The sequence below is a fragment of the Oreochromis aureus genome, linkage group 4 (genome assembly GCF_013358895.1).
Source record: "Oreochromis aureus strain Israel breed Guangdong linkage group 4, ZZ_aureus, whole genome shotgun sequence".
In the NCBI taxonomy this organism is placed as follows: domain Eukaryota; kingdom Metazoa; phylum Chordata; class Actinopteri; order Cichliformes; family Cichlidae; genus Oreochromis; species Oreochromis aureus.
In genome coordinates this window covers 22,429,787-22,447,368 of record NC_052945.1, presented here as the reverse complement: position 1 = coordinate 22,447,368, position 17,582 = coordinate 22,429,787, and the positions used below count along the sequence as shown (strand labels likewise).

Genomic DNA, 17,582 nt, shown 5'->3' with positions numbered 1-17,582 from the left:
AGGTTTTAAGAAGAAAAAGCTTATTTTCTTTTAATTAATGCCACCTTGTGAGTTTTGTACAAAAATATTTTCTGCTATGGAACAACCACTAACAATGCCCAGCTGCTGCTCAGCAGAAAAAAGGAGTGAGAGTTATGACAACTGCAATCCCCACTATAAAATTATCTGGACTGCACTGAGAAAGTGTACATTTCCATTTTGGATAAACTCATCCTTTAAAAACATCTCATAGCAATTAGTTTTACTTGCATTACTTTTTTTTTGTACTTACTAAGCACTTCAGGAAAACCTCTGTTGCATCTTCTCTTGAGGAAAATGGGCAGGCCTCTCAGTGCCCGTTGGACACAGTGTTGGATGTCTAAAGAGTATTCAGTGGAAAACAAGAATTTCAATTAGTGAAGTAACATGGTGTACTATACACAATGCAAAATCAGAACTCTCATAGTAATGAAAGTAAAGCACAGGTCAGACCCAGCAACACGCAAAACGTACAACCCCCCAAAAAAACCCAACAACAACACCATGTTAACAATTTTACTTTCGTTTTACAAATTAAATAAAATACTGCCAAATAAGAACAAAGCAATGACTCATGACATTCATTTTTACTGACATATCCACTGATGTGTTTTGTTTGAAGCCAACATCTTTTCAGTTTCTGTTAAGAGAAAAGTATACTCTCTTCTAAAAATGTCAGATAAAGGAGCACTTCACTCACCTGTTCATCAAGTTTATCCAGGAGGTCTTCCATCTCCTCACCAAGAGCTCCTTCTTAGACCAGTACAGTTTCAGCAGGCCAGGCACAACTTTGTCAAGGGATGCATTGAAGGTCCCCAGGAGGTCTTTGCTTGTGATCCGATGAAATTTTCAGATATCTAAACAATACATTCACCAAAATATTGTCATTTATTCAGCACAGAAAATTCCTGGGTAGCTGTCTTGGACAGTCTGCACCATGTTATATGCCTGACTGTGTCATCAACAGCAAAACCTACCTACTTCAAAAATCTCTCATGAATACGTCTTTTGCACAGGAATAGAAACACCCCCACAAAACCCAGTATCAATATGAAAATACATATTATGTTCTAAGTTGCACCAAAATCTGTGACCAATCAGATTCTGTGACCTGCCTTAGTATTCTTTCCCTAACAATCTCAGACTATAGAAGTCCTATTTCTAGCACAAAAAGAAAAAAAAAATACATGCTAAGTCAAAATTATGAGATTGCCCCAGCAAATACCGTACTGCTTCAATATAAGTATAAATCATGCCCAATTTGAATAATAATTAAATTATAAATAAATTAGGACAGTCTTACCTCCTCAGAGGAAAACAGCGCAGGTCATCTCTCCTGGACCTCAGATACCATAGGCTGACACTCCACGACCTCTCTCCGCCTGAGAGAAAATGTTTGCAATAATGAAACATTTCAATATAATGTAGAAAAAAAACGAGAAAAAAAAAAGTTACGGATCAGACTCCCGATCCTTACTGCGCATGTGCAAAGTCGGACCGTACAGATCGCGTCTACCCGTGGAATTGTACATAAAATCAATACTCCACCAACAAAAAGGCTCTCAAAACAATACAATACTTTCCACAGCTTTGAAGGATGGGTCAGGTGTATCCTTCGTGGCCCACCCTATGCCAGAATTCATAGCGCAGCCCAGCCGATTCTAGTTTCAAACAATGGCGGCAGCCACTTAGTTTTAATATTACTCTTATTACTCTTTCTGGGTCACAAAGTAAACTTTTAAGGTATTTTCAGGCGAGAATGTAGCTGTGTAAATTTCAAATATCTGCTCAGTTTATTAAGACAACACATTTTGCAAAAATGCTTCTACGTTTTCGGAGACGTCTGTTACCACCAGCTTCGATAGCTAGCTGGGATTCAAGGCTCGCTAGAGCAGCGAGAACAGCGAACTCCTGGCATATCATTTTCAACCCCCGCGCGGTCCTCCTTCGCTAGCTTAAACATGATATATAAGTCCCTTAGATGACTTAAATATGTTATTGTTTGGCTTTTTTTCAGTGCTTTACTCGTTCCACCCTCCTGGGTCCTCAGGAGGATGCAGCCTAGCGCTTGTAGAAAATCCTAATAACAGATGTCGTTAGCTTACCTGCTAGGGCAAATGGCCGGCAGCTCCCGCACCTGTCCAAAAATGGTCAAATAATACACTCCAACTTCAGACCAGGTAAAATCCGTAATGGTCGAAAAATTGTAATTTTCATCCAACTTTGGCCACGTTTGTTCAAAGTTTCTTAGCAGGTTTTCAGTTCAGAACACATCGACAAACCACTGTCACACAGTCTGCTCAGACTCGTTTGGTCTAGTTCAAACTTATTCAGACCACGACGTGTGCCAGTCACCTACGGGGTTTCCACGGTTCCCAACTCGACTCAAAAATCTACTCAAAAGTTGATAATCTTTGTTATGCTCGCTAGAAAATCTTAGTTAGGACAACAATGGAAGAAATTTGTTGGGCAGACAAGCTATTTTAGGTTGTAAATGGAAAGTTTTATTTCTAAGTCAGTTTAATTTGAAAACTTTACTCAAATCAACAATTACTAGTTATCGTTTTTACAGTGTACAATACGTTCTTAAAGAAGTACCATATTAGGACTTATTAATTTGTTAGGAAACATGTTATTTCATTAGCTATTTAAAACATAGAGCAGTTAGTTGGTCAGTGATTTAGTTGAAGTTTTGTTTCTGGTTGTGTCCCTTTGGCTTTACCAGCTTCATAACAGGAATCTTAAGGGCTCTTACTGAATACATACCAATATTTCCAATGGCTTCTGATGCACATAAACAGTTTGCTGCTGAGTTGAGCAGGGTGCTCTCTGGATGATGCCCATTATATTGTCCCAGTAGAAAAAACACGATGACAAGAACCGGGACAATACAGTGTCTGTAAAGATTATCAGCAGGCACAACAAATGAAGTACAAGTACAACATTTTGGGTCATTCACTCAGCTGAGGGGTTTGCACAGCACATGCTGCTTTCAAAGGGGCCACTGCTCATCAGCTACAATGATCACCATTAAATCAGGATCATTTTCTCCTCTTTCAGGTATTCTTTGCTGAGGAGGAGTCGATGCAAAACTAATTTGAATATAAATATATATGGTCAAGAGTAAAAGTTGGGATTCAATCTAACAGACACACTGTTGACTGTTCAAAGACATTCTGACTTTAACAATGACCAGATCAGTTAATTTAGTAGTTTTACAGTTTCTGCTTTGTTTCTCAGCTGACAGACATTCTGTTGGATGAGTTAACTGATGTAAAGAAATGCGATTACACTAATAATTTGCTAACATTTCAGTAGGTAGTGAGGGTCAAACACTGACCTGTACATACTCAGGGTTTAGCAGAAAGTATGTGTATCAGCACATGAACAGCTTGATGAATGATGATTCTGCTGTTTATTTTTATGCTCAAAAGCCACAGTGCACAAAAACTCAGCGAAATCAACAAGTTAAATTAAGTTTTCATATTTATATAAATGAACTGCTGCTATCAACCGACCAATCGAATCAGTAAATAATAATAAACGAGTTTTAAAGTTCCATTTTAATTCCTGTTGATTTACTCATCATAACCCTTAATAAATTATCAAGTATGATTTGGTGACCAGAGAGTAAATAAATACAAAGAAAGTGTGGATTTACAAGATTTGTCTGATCAGAATGCAATTAATGTAACAATAGTTAAGTCAATAAATTCTAGTATACTGAAGTTGGCTTTAGTGTGATTCTCTTTGAGAGGGAGGAGCTGATGCAAAACTATGTTTTTGTTCATTTTTACATAAATGCTAAAGAATTTAAGACAGAGAGTAAAACATTGTACCAACTGTAGACTGAACAGAGATACAGCAAATAATTTTCATTCTGTTCAGACTTCATATTTGGTTCACTTTTCTCATTCTTTTAATGAACTGGTCAGATAAGGATGATACATTTACTTTCACTGGTGAAAGGAGAAATAAAATATCTGCATCATTGTATCTAATGGGCTGCTTATTTGAAGGTACTGAGGATTGTACTTTTTTGTGGAGGTTTAGATGTCTGATAAAATGGTTTACTCGTTTAGTGCTGGTTTTTAAGCAACAGCTGTTGTTTGTAAAACTTTTTCAGAGATGCCATCAACATGATCTGCAACAGTAACAAGTCATATTGTTCCCACAGTAATATTAATTTCATAGAACATGTGTTTAATGATTATTACATATGGAGATTTTTACAAATTTATCAGAAATTCATACATTTTGAGAGAAAATTATTGTGCATTATGTAATAAATAATAAGCATAATTTGTGCATTTACCTGATAAGATTTACCTGATAAGTGGTGTGCAAAAGTTTGTGTGACATGACACTTGTTCCTGTTTGAGGAGAAGAAACTGATGCAAGTTCAGATTTTTACACAAGTGTTGCCAAATATAACACAAGGACTACATGGCTGATTTTCATGACTGTAGACTGAGCAGAGAGACATGACTTTTACAATGAACTGTCCTGGCTTTATGTTTGTTTGTCTTATAGTGTCAGTTTACTGGGCTGGTAAGGACAGCACATTTCTTCTGCAAACATTATGAAATGTTTGAAATAAAGAAGCTAATTATGTTTTTGTCTGTAGGTACTGAGGGTCAAACACTGACAGAGTCTGAATCAGTGATTAAAAGGCCTGGAGACTCACACAGACTGATCTGTACATACTCAGGGTTCAGTGTTGATATTAATGCCTCTTGGATCAGACAGGCTGCTGGAAAAAGACTGGAGTGGATTGCTTTTACTGAGGATGATAGAAGCTATATCCACTACTCTCAGTCAGTCAGAGGCAGATTTACCATCTCCAGAGACAACAGCAGAAAGCAGGTGTATCTGCAGATGAGCAGATTGACAACTGAGGATTCTGCTGTTTATTATTGTGCTCGAGAGTCACAATGACACAAGAGGAAGAAAGTCTGTACAAAAACTCAATATATATATATATATATATATATATATATATATATATATATATATATATATATATATATATATATATGTATAAAAGAAAATACGAAATTTGCTTTCTGCAATTCAAGCCTACTTTATTTATTCCTGTAGTTAAATTTGCTTTGCAGAAAAAATGACCATCTCCAGAGAAAACAGCAGAAAGCAGCTGAATCTGCAGATGACATCAGAGGATTCTGCTGTTTATTGCTTTCTTCAAGAGTCATAGTGACACCGTGAAATCTAAATCATAAACATCATAATGCCAAGATCAAATAATCTAATTATGTATTCTTGTTTTTGCTTGTGAATCCACTTCCATCAACATGAGCTTTAACAGTAAAGAGTCATAATGTTCCTATTGTTAATGACTGTATTACTTTATGGAGCACACATTTAATAATGAATATATATGGAGTTTTTTACTGATGTATCAGAAATAAATTGGTATGTAAAATTTGAGAGAAAAATTTTCTTTATTAAGTAACAAATAATAATAACCATTTGTAAATATATATAATATTTGCTTAAATATTTTATTATAAGTGGTGTGCTGATGTTTTTATGAGATGAAGTGTGTTTCTCTTTAAGGAGGAGTTTATGCAAATTCAGATCTTTACACATGTGTTGCCAAATATAACAAAGGGACTGCAAGACTGGTTTTCATGACTGTAGACTGAGCAGAGAGACATGACTTTTACAATGAAATGTCCTGGCTTTATGTTAGTTTTTTTTATAGTGTCAGTTTACTGGGCTGGTAAGGACAGCACATTTGTTCTGCAAACATTATGAAATGTTTGAAATAAAGAAGCTAATTATGTTTTTGTCTGTAGGTACTGAGGGTCAAACACTGACTGAGTCTGAATCAGTGATTAAAAGGCCTGGAGAATCACACAGACTGACCTGTACATACTCAGGGTTCAGCAGTGATATTCATGCTGCTTGGGTCAGACAGGCTGCTGGAAAAGGACTGGAGTGGGTTGCTTGGATCCAGAGTGATAGCAGCTATATCTTCTACTCTCAGTCAGTCAGAGGCCGCTTCACCATCTCCAGAGACAACAGCAGAAAGCAGGTGTATCTGCAGATGAACAGCTTGATGACTGAGGAGTCTGCTGTTTATTATTGTGCTTGAGAGTCACAATGACACAAGAGGAAGAAACTCTGTACAATAACTCAATATATCAAAAGAAAAAAAAAGAAAATGCTAAATTTGCATAAATAATTAATTAATACATATAAACACACTGACAAATACATTGTGCTCATCTCTGTGTAATTGTAATTGTTTTCTTTTGCTTTATCTAAATGTTTTAAATTTCATCAGTGATATAAAAAAGGTCAAACATCTCTGAGCTAGTGTTGTGAATTACATTGTTTTGTGTATGCACCAAAGAATTTTTGCACCACGACTGCAATCTCTAACTATTAGTGACAGGAGAACTCTTATCACTTTTATAATTTGTCTTTGCCAGTCTGTATCCAAAGGAAACTTCCTCTCAGACTCTTATAAAGAGTGATGTTAGTGCTGTGAACAGAAGAAGCTCCCATCAGTTCACCTGTAGCTCTGCTGATGCTGTTGGTTGCTGAATCCTGGGCTCTCTGAAACATTTATTTTATTACTCATGAATTTATCAGTGACATATTTCAGGGTATTTAAACAGTCATCTGTAGTTCAAAAGGCAGTATAGACACTTATTATGCTGGGCACATAAAAACATTTATAGACTCTAACATTACACAGCATTTATTTGTGTTTCCAAACAATTTAACTTGACATGTATTGATGGTCAGACTCTGACAGAATCTGAACCAGTCATTCAAATCTCACAGACTGATCTGTACAGGCTCTGGATTCTTATTCAGAGACTACCCTATGAACAGGCTGCCTTTATAAACACAGGAAGTTCTTATATTTATTACTTCCAGTTAATCAAAGGTAGATTCAAATCAACAAAGATGACCCACATTAACAACAACAATAATAATAATAATAATAATAATAATAAAAATGAAATCTACACTCTTTTTCTTTTTATTATTGTGCTCCAGAGCCACAGTGACACATGAGGAATAAATGTTGTCCAAGTACATGGAAAACTTGCTTTCTGCAGTTTACATCAAGATAAATTAATTCATTGCTGTTCAACATCAACAACATTGTGAAGAAACACCATCTGTAATGCATTAATCAGCATTAATTCAGGTCAGACTAAATAGAATTAATTTTGGTATTTTTATTATATATATTTTGTTCCACCATAGTATGTACAATAAATCACACAGATACAGTCAGGTGGTGAATTACAAAATTTTTGTAGTACACAGAGATGATTTAAAAACAAATAATATGATATTAATATATAAGTATAATGTTTATGAATACCTGAATATATAAAAATAATAATATATAAGAACTGCCTTTCAGCAGTGTCAGTGTTGCATATATCAGCCCTGGAGATTTTATTTTTGTAAAACTTTCATGTTTCTGTAATGGTTAATCCACCAGTATGCAGTATTGCATCAATGGGATTGATACAAAGTGATGCACTTGCAGATGGATATGTCAGCAGTGTGCACAGACTAATACCAGAGCACTGTGCTGTGTGTTACTGTGCCAGATACACACATGGCAGAAGAATATGGTTTGCATATTTAAGGGGCGGTATAAAGATGCACATACAAATGCACGCTAAAAGGTGAGTAGCTGATTTTGCAGTGTTTGATTTTCTGATTAAACTTTTTGTCAAAAATGTTAGAAAATATTTTTACATTTCTACAAAAAATCTAAAAGTTTAGAATACTGAAATGGAACATGAATGAATCATATTTAATATCTAACTGGATTTGCTGCTGAGCAGGACAAATATCAGCATGAACTCATTATTAAATATTTTATAATTTGTTTAAACAACAAGTACTTCTGAAGTATTCTGTCTCACCAGTTCATAAAGGGGACTAAAAGGAGCTGTTAAATGCATCACACTCACCATCTGAATACTTTGTGCTAATCACTGTTAGGTTTCAGATCTTTCCCACTGAAAACAACTGACTGCAAAATATGAACATTGCTGCATGAAAGCAGTGCAGTAAATGGGCGTCAGTAATTTTCTATTAATTGTGCTGAAACTCTTTTTCTTACTACTCAATGCCACAGTATGATCTGTTTTCTCGTATAATCTAACAGAATCCCTCTGTACGCAAATCAAACTTCCTCACAGGCTGATATAAAGTCAGAAGAAGATGAGAAGCTCCCATCAGATCATATTTAGTACCAACATGTTCTCTTTAGCTCTGCTGCTGCTGGATCCTGTGAGTCTCAATGAACAGCAATAATATGATCGCAGCACACTGATTCTTACTGTTACTATATTCAACACGTTTTCTCCACAGGTGTGAAGTGTGAACAGCTGACACAGCCACTCTCTGTGATTGTGCAGCCAGGTCAGCGTCTGACCATCACCTGTCAGGTCTCTTATTCTCTTGGCTACTGGACAGCTTGGATCAGACAGCCTGCAGGGAAAGGACTGGAGTGGATTGGGATGAAACATACTTCAGCTTCATACTATAAAGATTCACTAAAGAACAAATTCAGCATTGATTTAGACACTTCAAGCAAGACAGTAACTCTAAATGGACAGAATATGCAGCCTGAAGACACTGCTGTGTATTATTGTGCCAGAGAGTCACAGTAACACAAACCATCCACAGACCTGAATAAAAACCTCTCAGTGCATGAACACATTTGTATTATGAAGCCACCAGAGGAGGCGCTCTAAGACCAATAATAATTTCAAGGTATATTTAGGAAAAAAGGGAAATTGTTTTAAGGGGTCGCTATTCTTGATAGAGGGAGTGTTAGACAGAAATATTAATCGCAGCAGTTCAGCACCAGTTTACCATCTCCAGAGAAAACAGCAGAAAGCAGCTGAATCTGCAGATGACATCAGAGGATTCTGCTGTTTATTGCTTTCTTCAAGAGTCATAGTGACACCGTGAAATCTAAATCATAAACATCATAATGCCAAGATCAAATAATCTAATTATGTATTCTTGTTTTTGCTTGTCTGTGGGCAGACACCCTGTTGTTCCTTATTCTGTCAGTGGTGTTTGGTTACTTTTTTATATAATTGTTTTTTGTATGGAAAACCCTTTTTGATATGTTCATCATTCACCATGCTGAAGATTAGTTTTATTGGAGTTTAGTTTTGTTTTATGGAGTTTTGGATGCCTCATAAAATGTTTACTGCTCTAGTTTCTGTTTTTAAGCAACAGCTGATGTTGTAGTGAATCCACTTCCATCAACATGAGCTTTAACAGTAAAGAGTCATAATGTTCCTATTGTTAATTACTGTATTACTTTATGGTGCACACATTTAATAATGAATATATATGGAGTTTTTCACTGATGTATCAGAAATAAATTGGTGTATAAATTTTGAGAGAAAAATGTTCTTTATTAAGTAACAAATAATCATAATCATTTGTAAATACATGTAATATTTCCTTAAAAATGTTATTATAAGTGGTGTGCAAATGTTTTTATGAGATGAAGTGTGTTTTTCTTTAAGGAGGAGTTTATGCAAATTTAGATGTTTACACATGTGTAGCCAAGTATAACAAAGGGACTGCAAGACTGGTTTTCATGACTGTAGACTGAGTAGAGAGACATGACTTTTACAATGAAGTGTCCTGGGTTTACCTTTGTTTTTCTTATAGTGTCAGTTTACTGGGCTGGTAAGGACAGCACATTTCTCTGCAAACATTAAGATATGTTTGATATAAAGAAGCTAATCATGTTTTTGTCTGTAGGTACTGAGGGTCAAACACTGACTGAGACTGAATCAGTGATTAAAAGGCCTGGAGATTCCCACAGACTGGACTGTACATACTCAGGGTTCAGTGGTAATATTAATGGTGCTTGGATCAGACAGGCTGCTGGAAAAGGACTGGAATGGGTTGCTCGGATCCTCAGTGATAGCAGCAATATCTTCTACTCTCAGTCAGTCAGAGGCAGGTTTACCATCTCCAGAGACAACAGCAGAAAGCAGGTGTATCTGCAGATGAACAGCTTGACGACTGAGGATTCAGCTGTTTATTATTGTGCTCGAGAGCCACAGTATCACAAACCATCAGCAGAGCTGAACGAAAACCTCTCAGTGCCTGAACAGTTATAACATGAAACACCCAGAGGAGGAGCTCTAAGACCATGAATGAATTGTAGATTATTTTTATTCAGTCATATTTTACGATTTTTAGTGTCTTTACTGTTCATGATATCGTCAGTTTAAATTATGCCCAATGAATTAAAAGGTGTTGAAAAGAGGAGGAGACAATGCAAAACTGTTATCTTTACTGTCTTCATATATGTTGCAGCACAAAACACAAAGACTCAACATACACTCTGCAGACTGGACAACAACTGTTACAATGATCAGACCTTTTTATTTAGCATTTTTTCTTTTTCTGTTGAATTTCTCAGCTGGTAAGAGCAAACTAATTAATTGGACAAATAAAATTATGGAAAGAAAATTTGATTACACTAATGAACTCTTAACACTTTTTAGGTACTGAAGGTCAAACACTGACTGAGTCTGAATCAGTGGTTAAAAGGCCTGGAGACTCCCACACACTGACCTGTACATACTCAGGGTTCAGCAGTGATATTGATGCAGCTTGGGTCAGACAGGCTGCTGGAAAAGGACTGGAGTGGATCGCTTTGATCTACAGTAGTAGTAGCAGCATCTACTACTCTCTTTCATTCAGAGGAAACAGCAGAAAGCAGTTGTATCTGCAGATGAGCAGCTTGACCAGTGAGGATTCAGCTGTTTATTATTGTGCTCGAGAGTCACAGTGACACAAGAGGAAGAAACTCTGTACAAAAACTCACCACATCAAAACAAGTCATAATTTCCCTTCAGCTTTTTAGAAATGAACTGAAGATTAATGTCTGACCAATGTCTCACCTGTCAGCTCCTGGACAGCTGATCAGTCACCCTGCAGGTAAAAAAAAAAAAAGAGGAAAAGTAGTGGGAGCTCTCACTATAAAGACTTACTGAAGAAAAGGTTCAGCATTGACTCAGACACTTCAAGCATTCTTGCATTTAAAAACTCAGTGAGACACACAGCGAAGTCCAGCAGGGAAAGGAGGAGGAGGAGAAGGAGGAGTGCTGGCCCCGGAATCATATCCTCAATAGAGACTCCACACTTTCCACAATGTCTTCTAATTCTTCCATGTTGTCCATTTTAATGACAGAGGAGGCTTTAAGTGGTGTTCTTGTTTGAACTGGTCCAGAAGACCCTGGGACTCTGTGGCACAAAATCAAAGAAGGATTTGATCCTCTTTCTGTATGACATTTTGTACCATACAGAAATAAACCAAGAACAAGTATCATGTGGGAAAATTGTGAGTATCTAATGAAAATATGACATTTATTTCATGAAGAAGTCAAATACCTATAAAAGTGTTACAATTCCAATTTGAACCAAACTGAAAAATATGAAAATTAAAACTAAATAATGCCCCAAAGTGTTAACTCTTATTGTTTGTAATATAATGCACAATTACAAATGCAGTTACCCAGTTATACACACAACTGGACTGGCCATCGGACATACAGAGCATTTGCCCGGTGGGCCGATGGTGATTTTTGTTTTTACGGGCCGATGTTTTGTTTCTCGTTTTGTTTTCTTGTAACGCACTAAACAACAGCAACGCGTTTAAGCTTGATAATCTGTTGTTAGAATTTTTTTAATATTGCTTTCTAGTATTATTATTCTAGTATTATTCTAGTATTTTGACTCTGTGAAACAGTGATATTGTTTACTGAGGAGGAGTCAGTGCAAAACTAATTTCAATACAAATATCTATGGTCCAGAGACAACAACAAGTGTATCTGCAGGTCAGAGGCTTGACAACAGGAGGATTCTGTTGTTTATTATTTTGCCTGAGAGCCACCGTGAAGCAAGGTGAAGAAACACACAGCATTTAAAATCAGCAATTTACATTCAGAAAATGACTTCCAACTCATAATAAACAAGCAATAGAACTGCATTGATCTCTAATAAGTTCATTCATTAATTTTGGTTGTAATGAAGAGAATCCATTTTGATTTACCTTGTTCATACTTTCACAGTAATGTGTATGATAAACATAAAACACTCAACAGCTCATGAAGCCTACAAAACATAATCTAATGTTTCATTCTTGTTCAAATAAATCTGTTTTTAAAGTTAAATTTCAGTTTCCCACCTCTCCAAACCCTCTGTTAGCAAAGCGGTAACACATGTTTCAGTTATAACCTGACAGTTTCCATGTGTATGCAAAGTGAACTTCCTCTCAGTTTGAAATAAAGACTTGAAATCAGTCCGTCAATTTCATCAGATGAGAAGCTCCAATCAGATCACCTTCAGCACCAACATGTTCTCTGTAGCTCTGCTGCTGCTGCTGGCTGCTGGATCCTGTGAGTCTCACTGAACACAAACACTGACAGCATGGACACCACACACTGTTACTTTTATAGAACTACATTCAACATGTTTTCTCTACAGGTGTGAAGTGTGAACAGCTGACACAGCCAGCCTCTGTGATTGTGCAGCCAGGTCAGCGTCTGACCATCACCTGTCAGGTCTCTTATTCTGTGGGCAGCTACTACACATCTTGGATCAGACAGCCTGCAGGGAAAGGACTGGAGTGGATTGGGATGCGATATACTTCGGGCACTTACTATAAAGATTCACTGAAGAGCAAGTTTAGCATTGACTTAGACTCTTCCAGCAATAGAGTGACTCTAAACGGACAGAATATGCAGCCTGAAGACACTGCTGTGTATTACTGTGCCAGAGAGTCACAGTAGCACAAACCATCCACAGAGCTGAACAAAAACCTCTCTGTGGCTGAGCAGTTTTAACATGAAGCCACCAGAGGAGGAGCTCTAAGACCAGCAATGTAGTCAGAAGTGTTTCTGTGGGAAGGAGATTCAGATTTATTTTCACTAAGTCTGTAAGACTGATATATACAGAACTGAAACCAGAGCTGGAGAAGAACAACATAAGCATGGGCAGAGTAGAGCCCACCCCAAGTTTGAACCCTGAACTCTTTTAAGGCAAAGGTTGTAAATGCTGAGCACATGTTGCTGGAGACAGGAATTCAATAAATTTAATGTGTCCAGAGTTTAGTACTTACAAAAGCACATGCTTCAGTAACTGAGCCCATGTTTGGAAGCAAAAATGATAAAGAAAAAAAAAGAATGAATAATGAAATATTATGCTTGTTATTGTAAGCTAAAGATCCTACAATAACAGAGAGGAAACCCCAACAATCAAACAGCACCCTCTGAGCAAACACGCCAGTAATGTATCATGTCCTAAGTCTGTGCTGCCTGGTATTAATCAGTGACTAATAAGTGATTAATAAGTGACACACATCATACTTTAGATGATCAAAAATACTTAAGTTGTTGAATTTCATCTTTGCTTCTGACTTAATCTCTCAGGGATTTTCTTCTTATACTAATTTCACTAATTAACATCATTAGCTGTGAGTTGTTCCAGTAGTTTCATTTTTCTTAGTCTCTAGTGATTTGCTGCCCGTCTCTTTTTGAAATGGGATAATCTTAAAAACCACATAAAATAAGGAATAATATATTTTGAATGAGTAAATTGCATTTTAATTTTAAAAGAAAATAAAAATTGGAGAAACTCAGCCTCACAGTGTGGATGGATGGATGTGATAACTAAATATTTTTCTGATTAATTCATGAAATGTACAAAGTGCAGTTGAAGATGTAAAATATAATAAAAAAAATACTAACTATATTCTCAAAAGATTACACAAACTCATACTTTTTTTTTTACAAGTAAAAAGTAAAAGAGAGTTTCATGTTTTCTGTGTATTTATCTTTTGATTGCTTAGCAGACCTTATGCAGTAATATTAATAACTGCTAGCTGTGAGAGCGGTCATGTTGGTCTTGTTCTATATATGTTCTAGTTACACAAAATATATCAATTTAAATGAAAAATGGAAAAAAATCGATATCCAACTTTAAAATATCCAATTTTTGAAACTTTTACAAAAAAAGAAAATCAGCTAGGTTAAAAAATGAAGGCAACACTAGATTCAGTGATAACGAATAACAGCACAAGAGCCACACCTTCTTCATTAAATTCTGATGCAAATGCACCTGTGTGAAGTGTACTTCTGTCCTGCTGACCCATCTTTGTACTTTGTGTAGATCATCAGAGCAGCAGTGGAGAATCTTCAGACTCAGGATGACAAACACACTCATTGTGCTGCTGGTTGCTTTCTTTTTGCCAGGTGAGTGCTTCTGCTTCCTTTTTCCTTATTTATCAGGAAACACTGTGCCAGTCAGTCATAACAGAAAATCATTTCTGTTTTCGTCTCCTCAGGTGTTACAGGTCAGAGTATGGAGTCCATTCCTTCCAGTCCTGTAATGAAAAGGCCTGGGGAGACTCTCAGTCTCTCCTGCAGGGGATCTGGTTTCACATTTACCTGCTGTGGTATGAGCTGGATAAGACAACAACCAGGAAAAGCACTGAAATGGATTGGTGTTGGCCACATACCTTCCAGCAACAACAGATATGTGAGCAGTTTGAGTGGACGTATAGAAGTCAGTCGAGATGACAGCAACAGCATGGTGCATCTGAGGCTTTCCAACCTAAAGCCAGAGGACTCTGCTGTGTATTACTGTGCCAGACACACACAGTGGTTTAAGTAATGAGGGAAGCTTTACAAAAACCTTCAGCTATACAGTTTCACAGGAACCTACAGGGGGCAGCAGATGATCAAGAATATGATGTTCAACTCACTGACACAATGACACCTGTGATTCTACCATGTGTGAAAGTGTATTTTTAGAATCTAGAGTATTTCTATGTAAATAAATATAATAATAAATATAATAATTAAAGACACCCACCCCCATAGTTATAAAAACACTTCTAAAAACAGAACTATATAAAAATGTAAATGGCCCTTCATATGAAAAAGGTTCCCCACCCTTGGTTTAGGGTTATTTTCTTGCTAGAACAGGTTGCCCTATATTTTGCTCCATCCATCTTCCCATCAACTCTGACCAGCTTCCCTGTCCCTGCTGAAGAAAAGCATCCCCACAGCATGATGCTGCCACCAGCATGTTTCACAGTTTGGATGGTGTGTTCAGGGTGATGAGCAGTGTTACTTTTCCACCTCATGTAGTGCTTTGCATTTAGGTTCAAAAGTTCAAATTTGGTCTCATCTAACAAGAACACCTTCTTCCACATGTATGCTGTGTCCCCTAAGTGGCTCCTGGCAAACGGGACTTTTTATGTCTTTCTGTCAAAAATGGCTTCCTTCTTGCCACTCTTCCACATAGGCCAGGTTGTGGAGTACACAGCTTACAGTTGTCCTGTGGACAGATTGTCCCACCTGAGCTGTGGATTTCTGCAGCTCCTCCAGAGTCACCATGGGCCTCTTGGAAGCTTCTCTGAGCAGTGCTCTCCTTTCTCGATCTGTCAGCTTAGGTGGACTGCCATGTCTTGGTACATTTGAAGTTGTAGCATACTTTTTCCATTTTTGGATGATGGATTGAACAGTGCTCCTTGAGATGTTCAAAGCTCGGTATATGTTTTTATAAACCTAACCCTGCTTTAAACTGATCTACAACTTTATCCCTGACCTGTCTGGTGGGTGCCTTGGTCTTTAAGATTCTCTAACTGAGGCCTTCACAGAGCAGGTATATTTATAATGAGACTACATTACACACAGGTAAACCACCCTTTTCAGATTTTCATTTTCCTTGAAATTCTGAAACCATTTATCATTTTTGTACCACTTCACAATTATGTCTTAGTTTGTTTTGATCATTCACAGAAAATCTCAATAAAACAAATTTAATTTTGTGGTTGTAAGGTGACAACATGTGTAAAAGTTCAAGAATGCTTTTTCAAGGCACTGTGTGTTACAAAATGAATGAAAAATGTGATAAAATAAGAAGAGATGCCAGCACAAGAGCCACTCCCTCTACATAATATCCTGATGCAAATCTTCACTGTGTGCAGTGTACTTCTGTGCTGCTCACTTGTCTTAAACTTTGTGTTGATCATCAGAGCAGCAGTGAAGAATCTCTAGACTCACAATGACACAGACACTCACTCTGCTGCTGGTTGCTTTTTCACTTCCCTGTGAGTTCTTCTGCTTCTTACTGTTTCATCATTTACCAGGAAACAATGATGGTCAATCAGGGATACCAGAACATTTTGAATATCTCTTTCTTTTATCTGTATTCATCTCCGCAGGTGTTACAGGTCAGAGTATGGAGTCCATTCCTTCCAGTCCTGTAGTGAAAAGGCCTGGGGAGACTCTCAATCTCTCCTGCAGGGGATCTGGTTTCACATTTACCTGCTGTGGTATGCCCTGGATAAGACAACAACCAGGAAAAGCACTGGAATGGATAGGGATTGGCTTCTCATCTTCCAGCAGCAACAGATATGTGAGCAGTTTGAGTGGACGCGTAGAAATCAGTCGAGATGACAGCAACAGCATGACATATCTGAGGCTTTCCAACTTAAAGACAGAGGACTCTGCTGTGTATTACTGTGCCAGACACACAGTGGTTTAAGTAATGAGAGAGGCTTTACAAAAACCTTCAGCTATACAGTTTCACAGGAACCTACAGGGGGCAGCAGATGATCAAGAATATGATGTTCAACTCACTGTCATAATAATGCCTGTGATATATGTGAAAACATATTGAAAAAAAAATCTAAAATGATTTTATGATAATAATAAAAATATTATGAAAAGAAATGATGTATGTAAACTGTGAGATAGAGAAGTTAATGCAAATATTTTATTTTTTTCTATGTATTCCAGAGAAAAGGACTTTAAAACAACAAATAAAACCAAAGACATTTGAAGTATTTACAACATGCTTTTTTAAACACAAGTTTAGCATCTCAAGAGACAATAGCAGAGTTGAACAATGAAAAAAGTTACATCTTATGTCTTTTTCCAAACACTTTCCTTGAAACTGTTATAAACTGAATCAAACTCCACTTACACTGGACTACTGTGTTTGTTGCCTTGATGAACGCTGTTGATGTGCTGTTGATGTGGGTCTACTGTGGTGAATATAATATAGATTTGAAATGTGACTTAAAAAAGGGTGTTTTACATACTTCTCCATCAGAGTCAATATAAGAGGTCATGACAATAAAAGAATGCTAAAACTGGACTCTGCTGAAACAGCAAAGATGATTGCAGCAGTAAAACTTTCAGTTGATGATCCAGATGTGGTGCAATACATGCCTGGATCATCATCTGAAAGACCCTTAGTCCACTTGATTTGATGGCCAACTCTTTCCTTTCCTTTGACAGGACGAAACATTCAGCAGAACCAGATTCAGAGACGACAGCTCTCTGCCATGACTGAGTGGAGTGAGCAAAAAGCAAAGAGAGAAAAGAAGAAGCCAAACATTCAGTGGGTCGGTTTGGCCGGATCACAAATATGCAGCCCTGGAGCAAGAGACACCTGATGAAATGTACATGGAGAAAGATGACAGAGAGGAGAATGATGGACAC

At 37.1% G+C, this 17,582-nt stretch overlaps 3 gene segments (V, D, J or C); all 3 read left to right on the top strand.

The window, feature by feature from the left end:
• Positions 1-12,399: 12,399 nt before the first annotated feature.
• LOC120439903 lies at positions 12,400-12,857 on the top strand. The segment is given in 2 exon segments: positions 12,400-12,464; positions 12,553-12,857. Coding segments are annotated over 2 exon segments (348 nt in total).
• A 1,402-nt stretch (positions 12,858-14,259) lies between these two features.
• LOC116314596 lies at positions 14,260-14,739 on the top strand. The segment is given in 2 exon segments: positions 14,260-14,318; positions 14,411-14,739. Coding segments are annotated over 2 exon segments (375 nt in total).
• A 1,360-nt stretch (positions 14,740-16,099) lies between these two features.
• LOC116314597 lies at positions 16,100-16,620 on the top strand. The segment is given in 2 exon segments: positions 16,100-16,183; positions 16,298-16,620. Coding segments are annotated over 2 exon segments (369 nt in total).
• Positions 16,621-17,582: the final 962 nt, after the last annotated feature.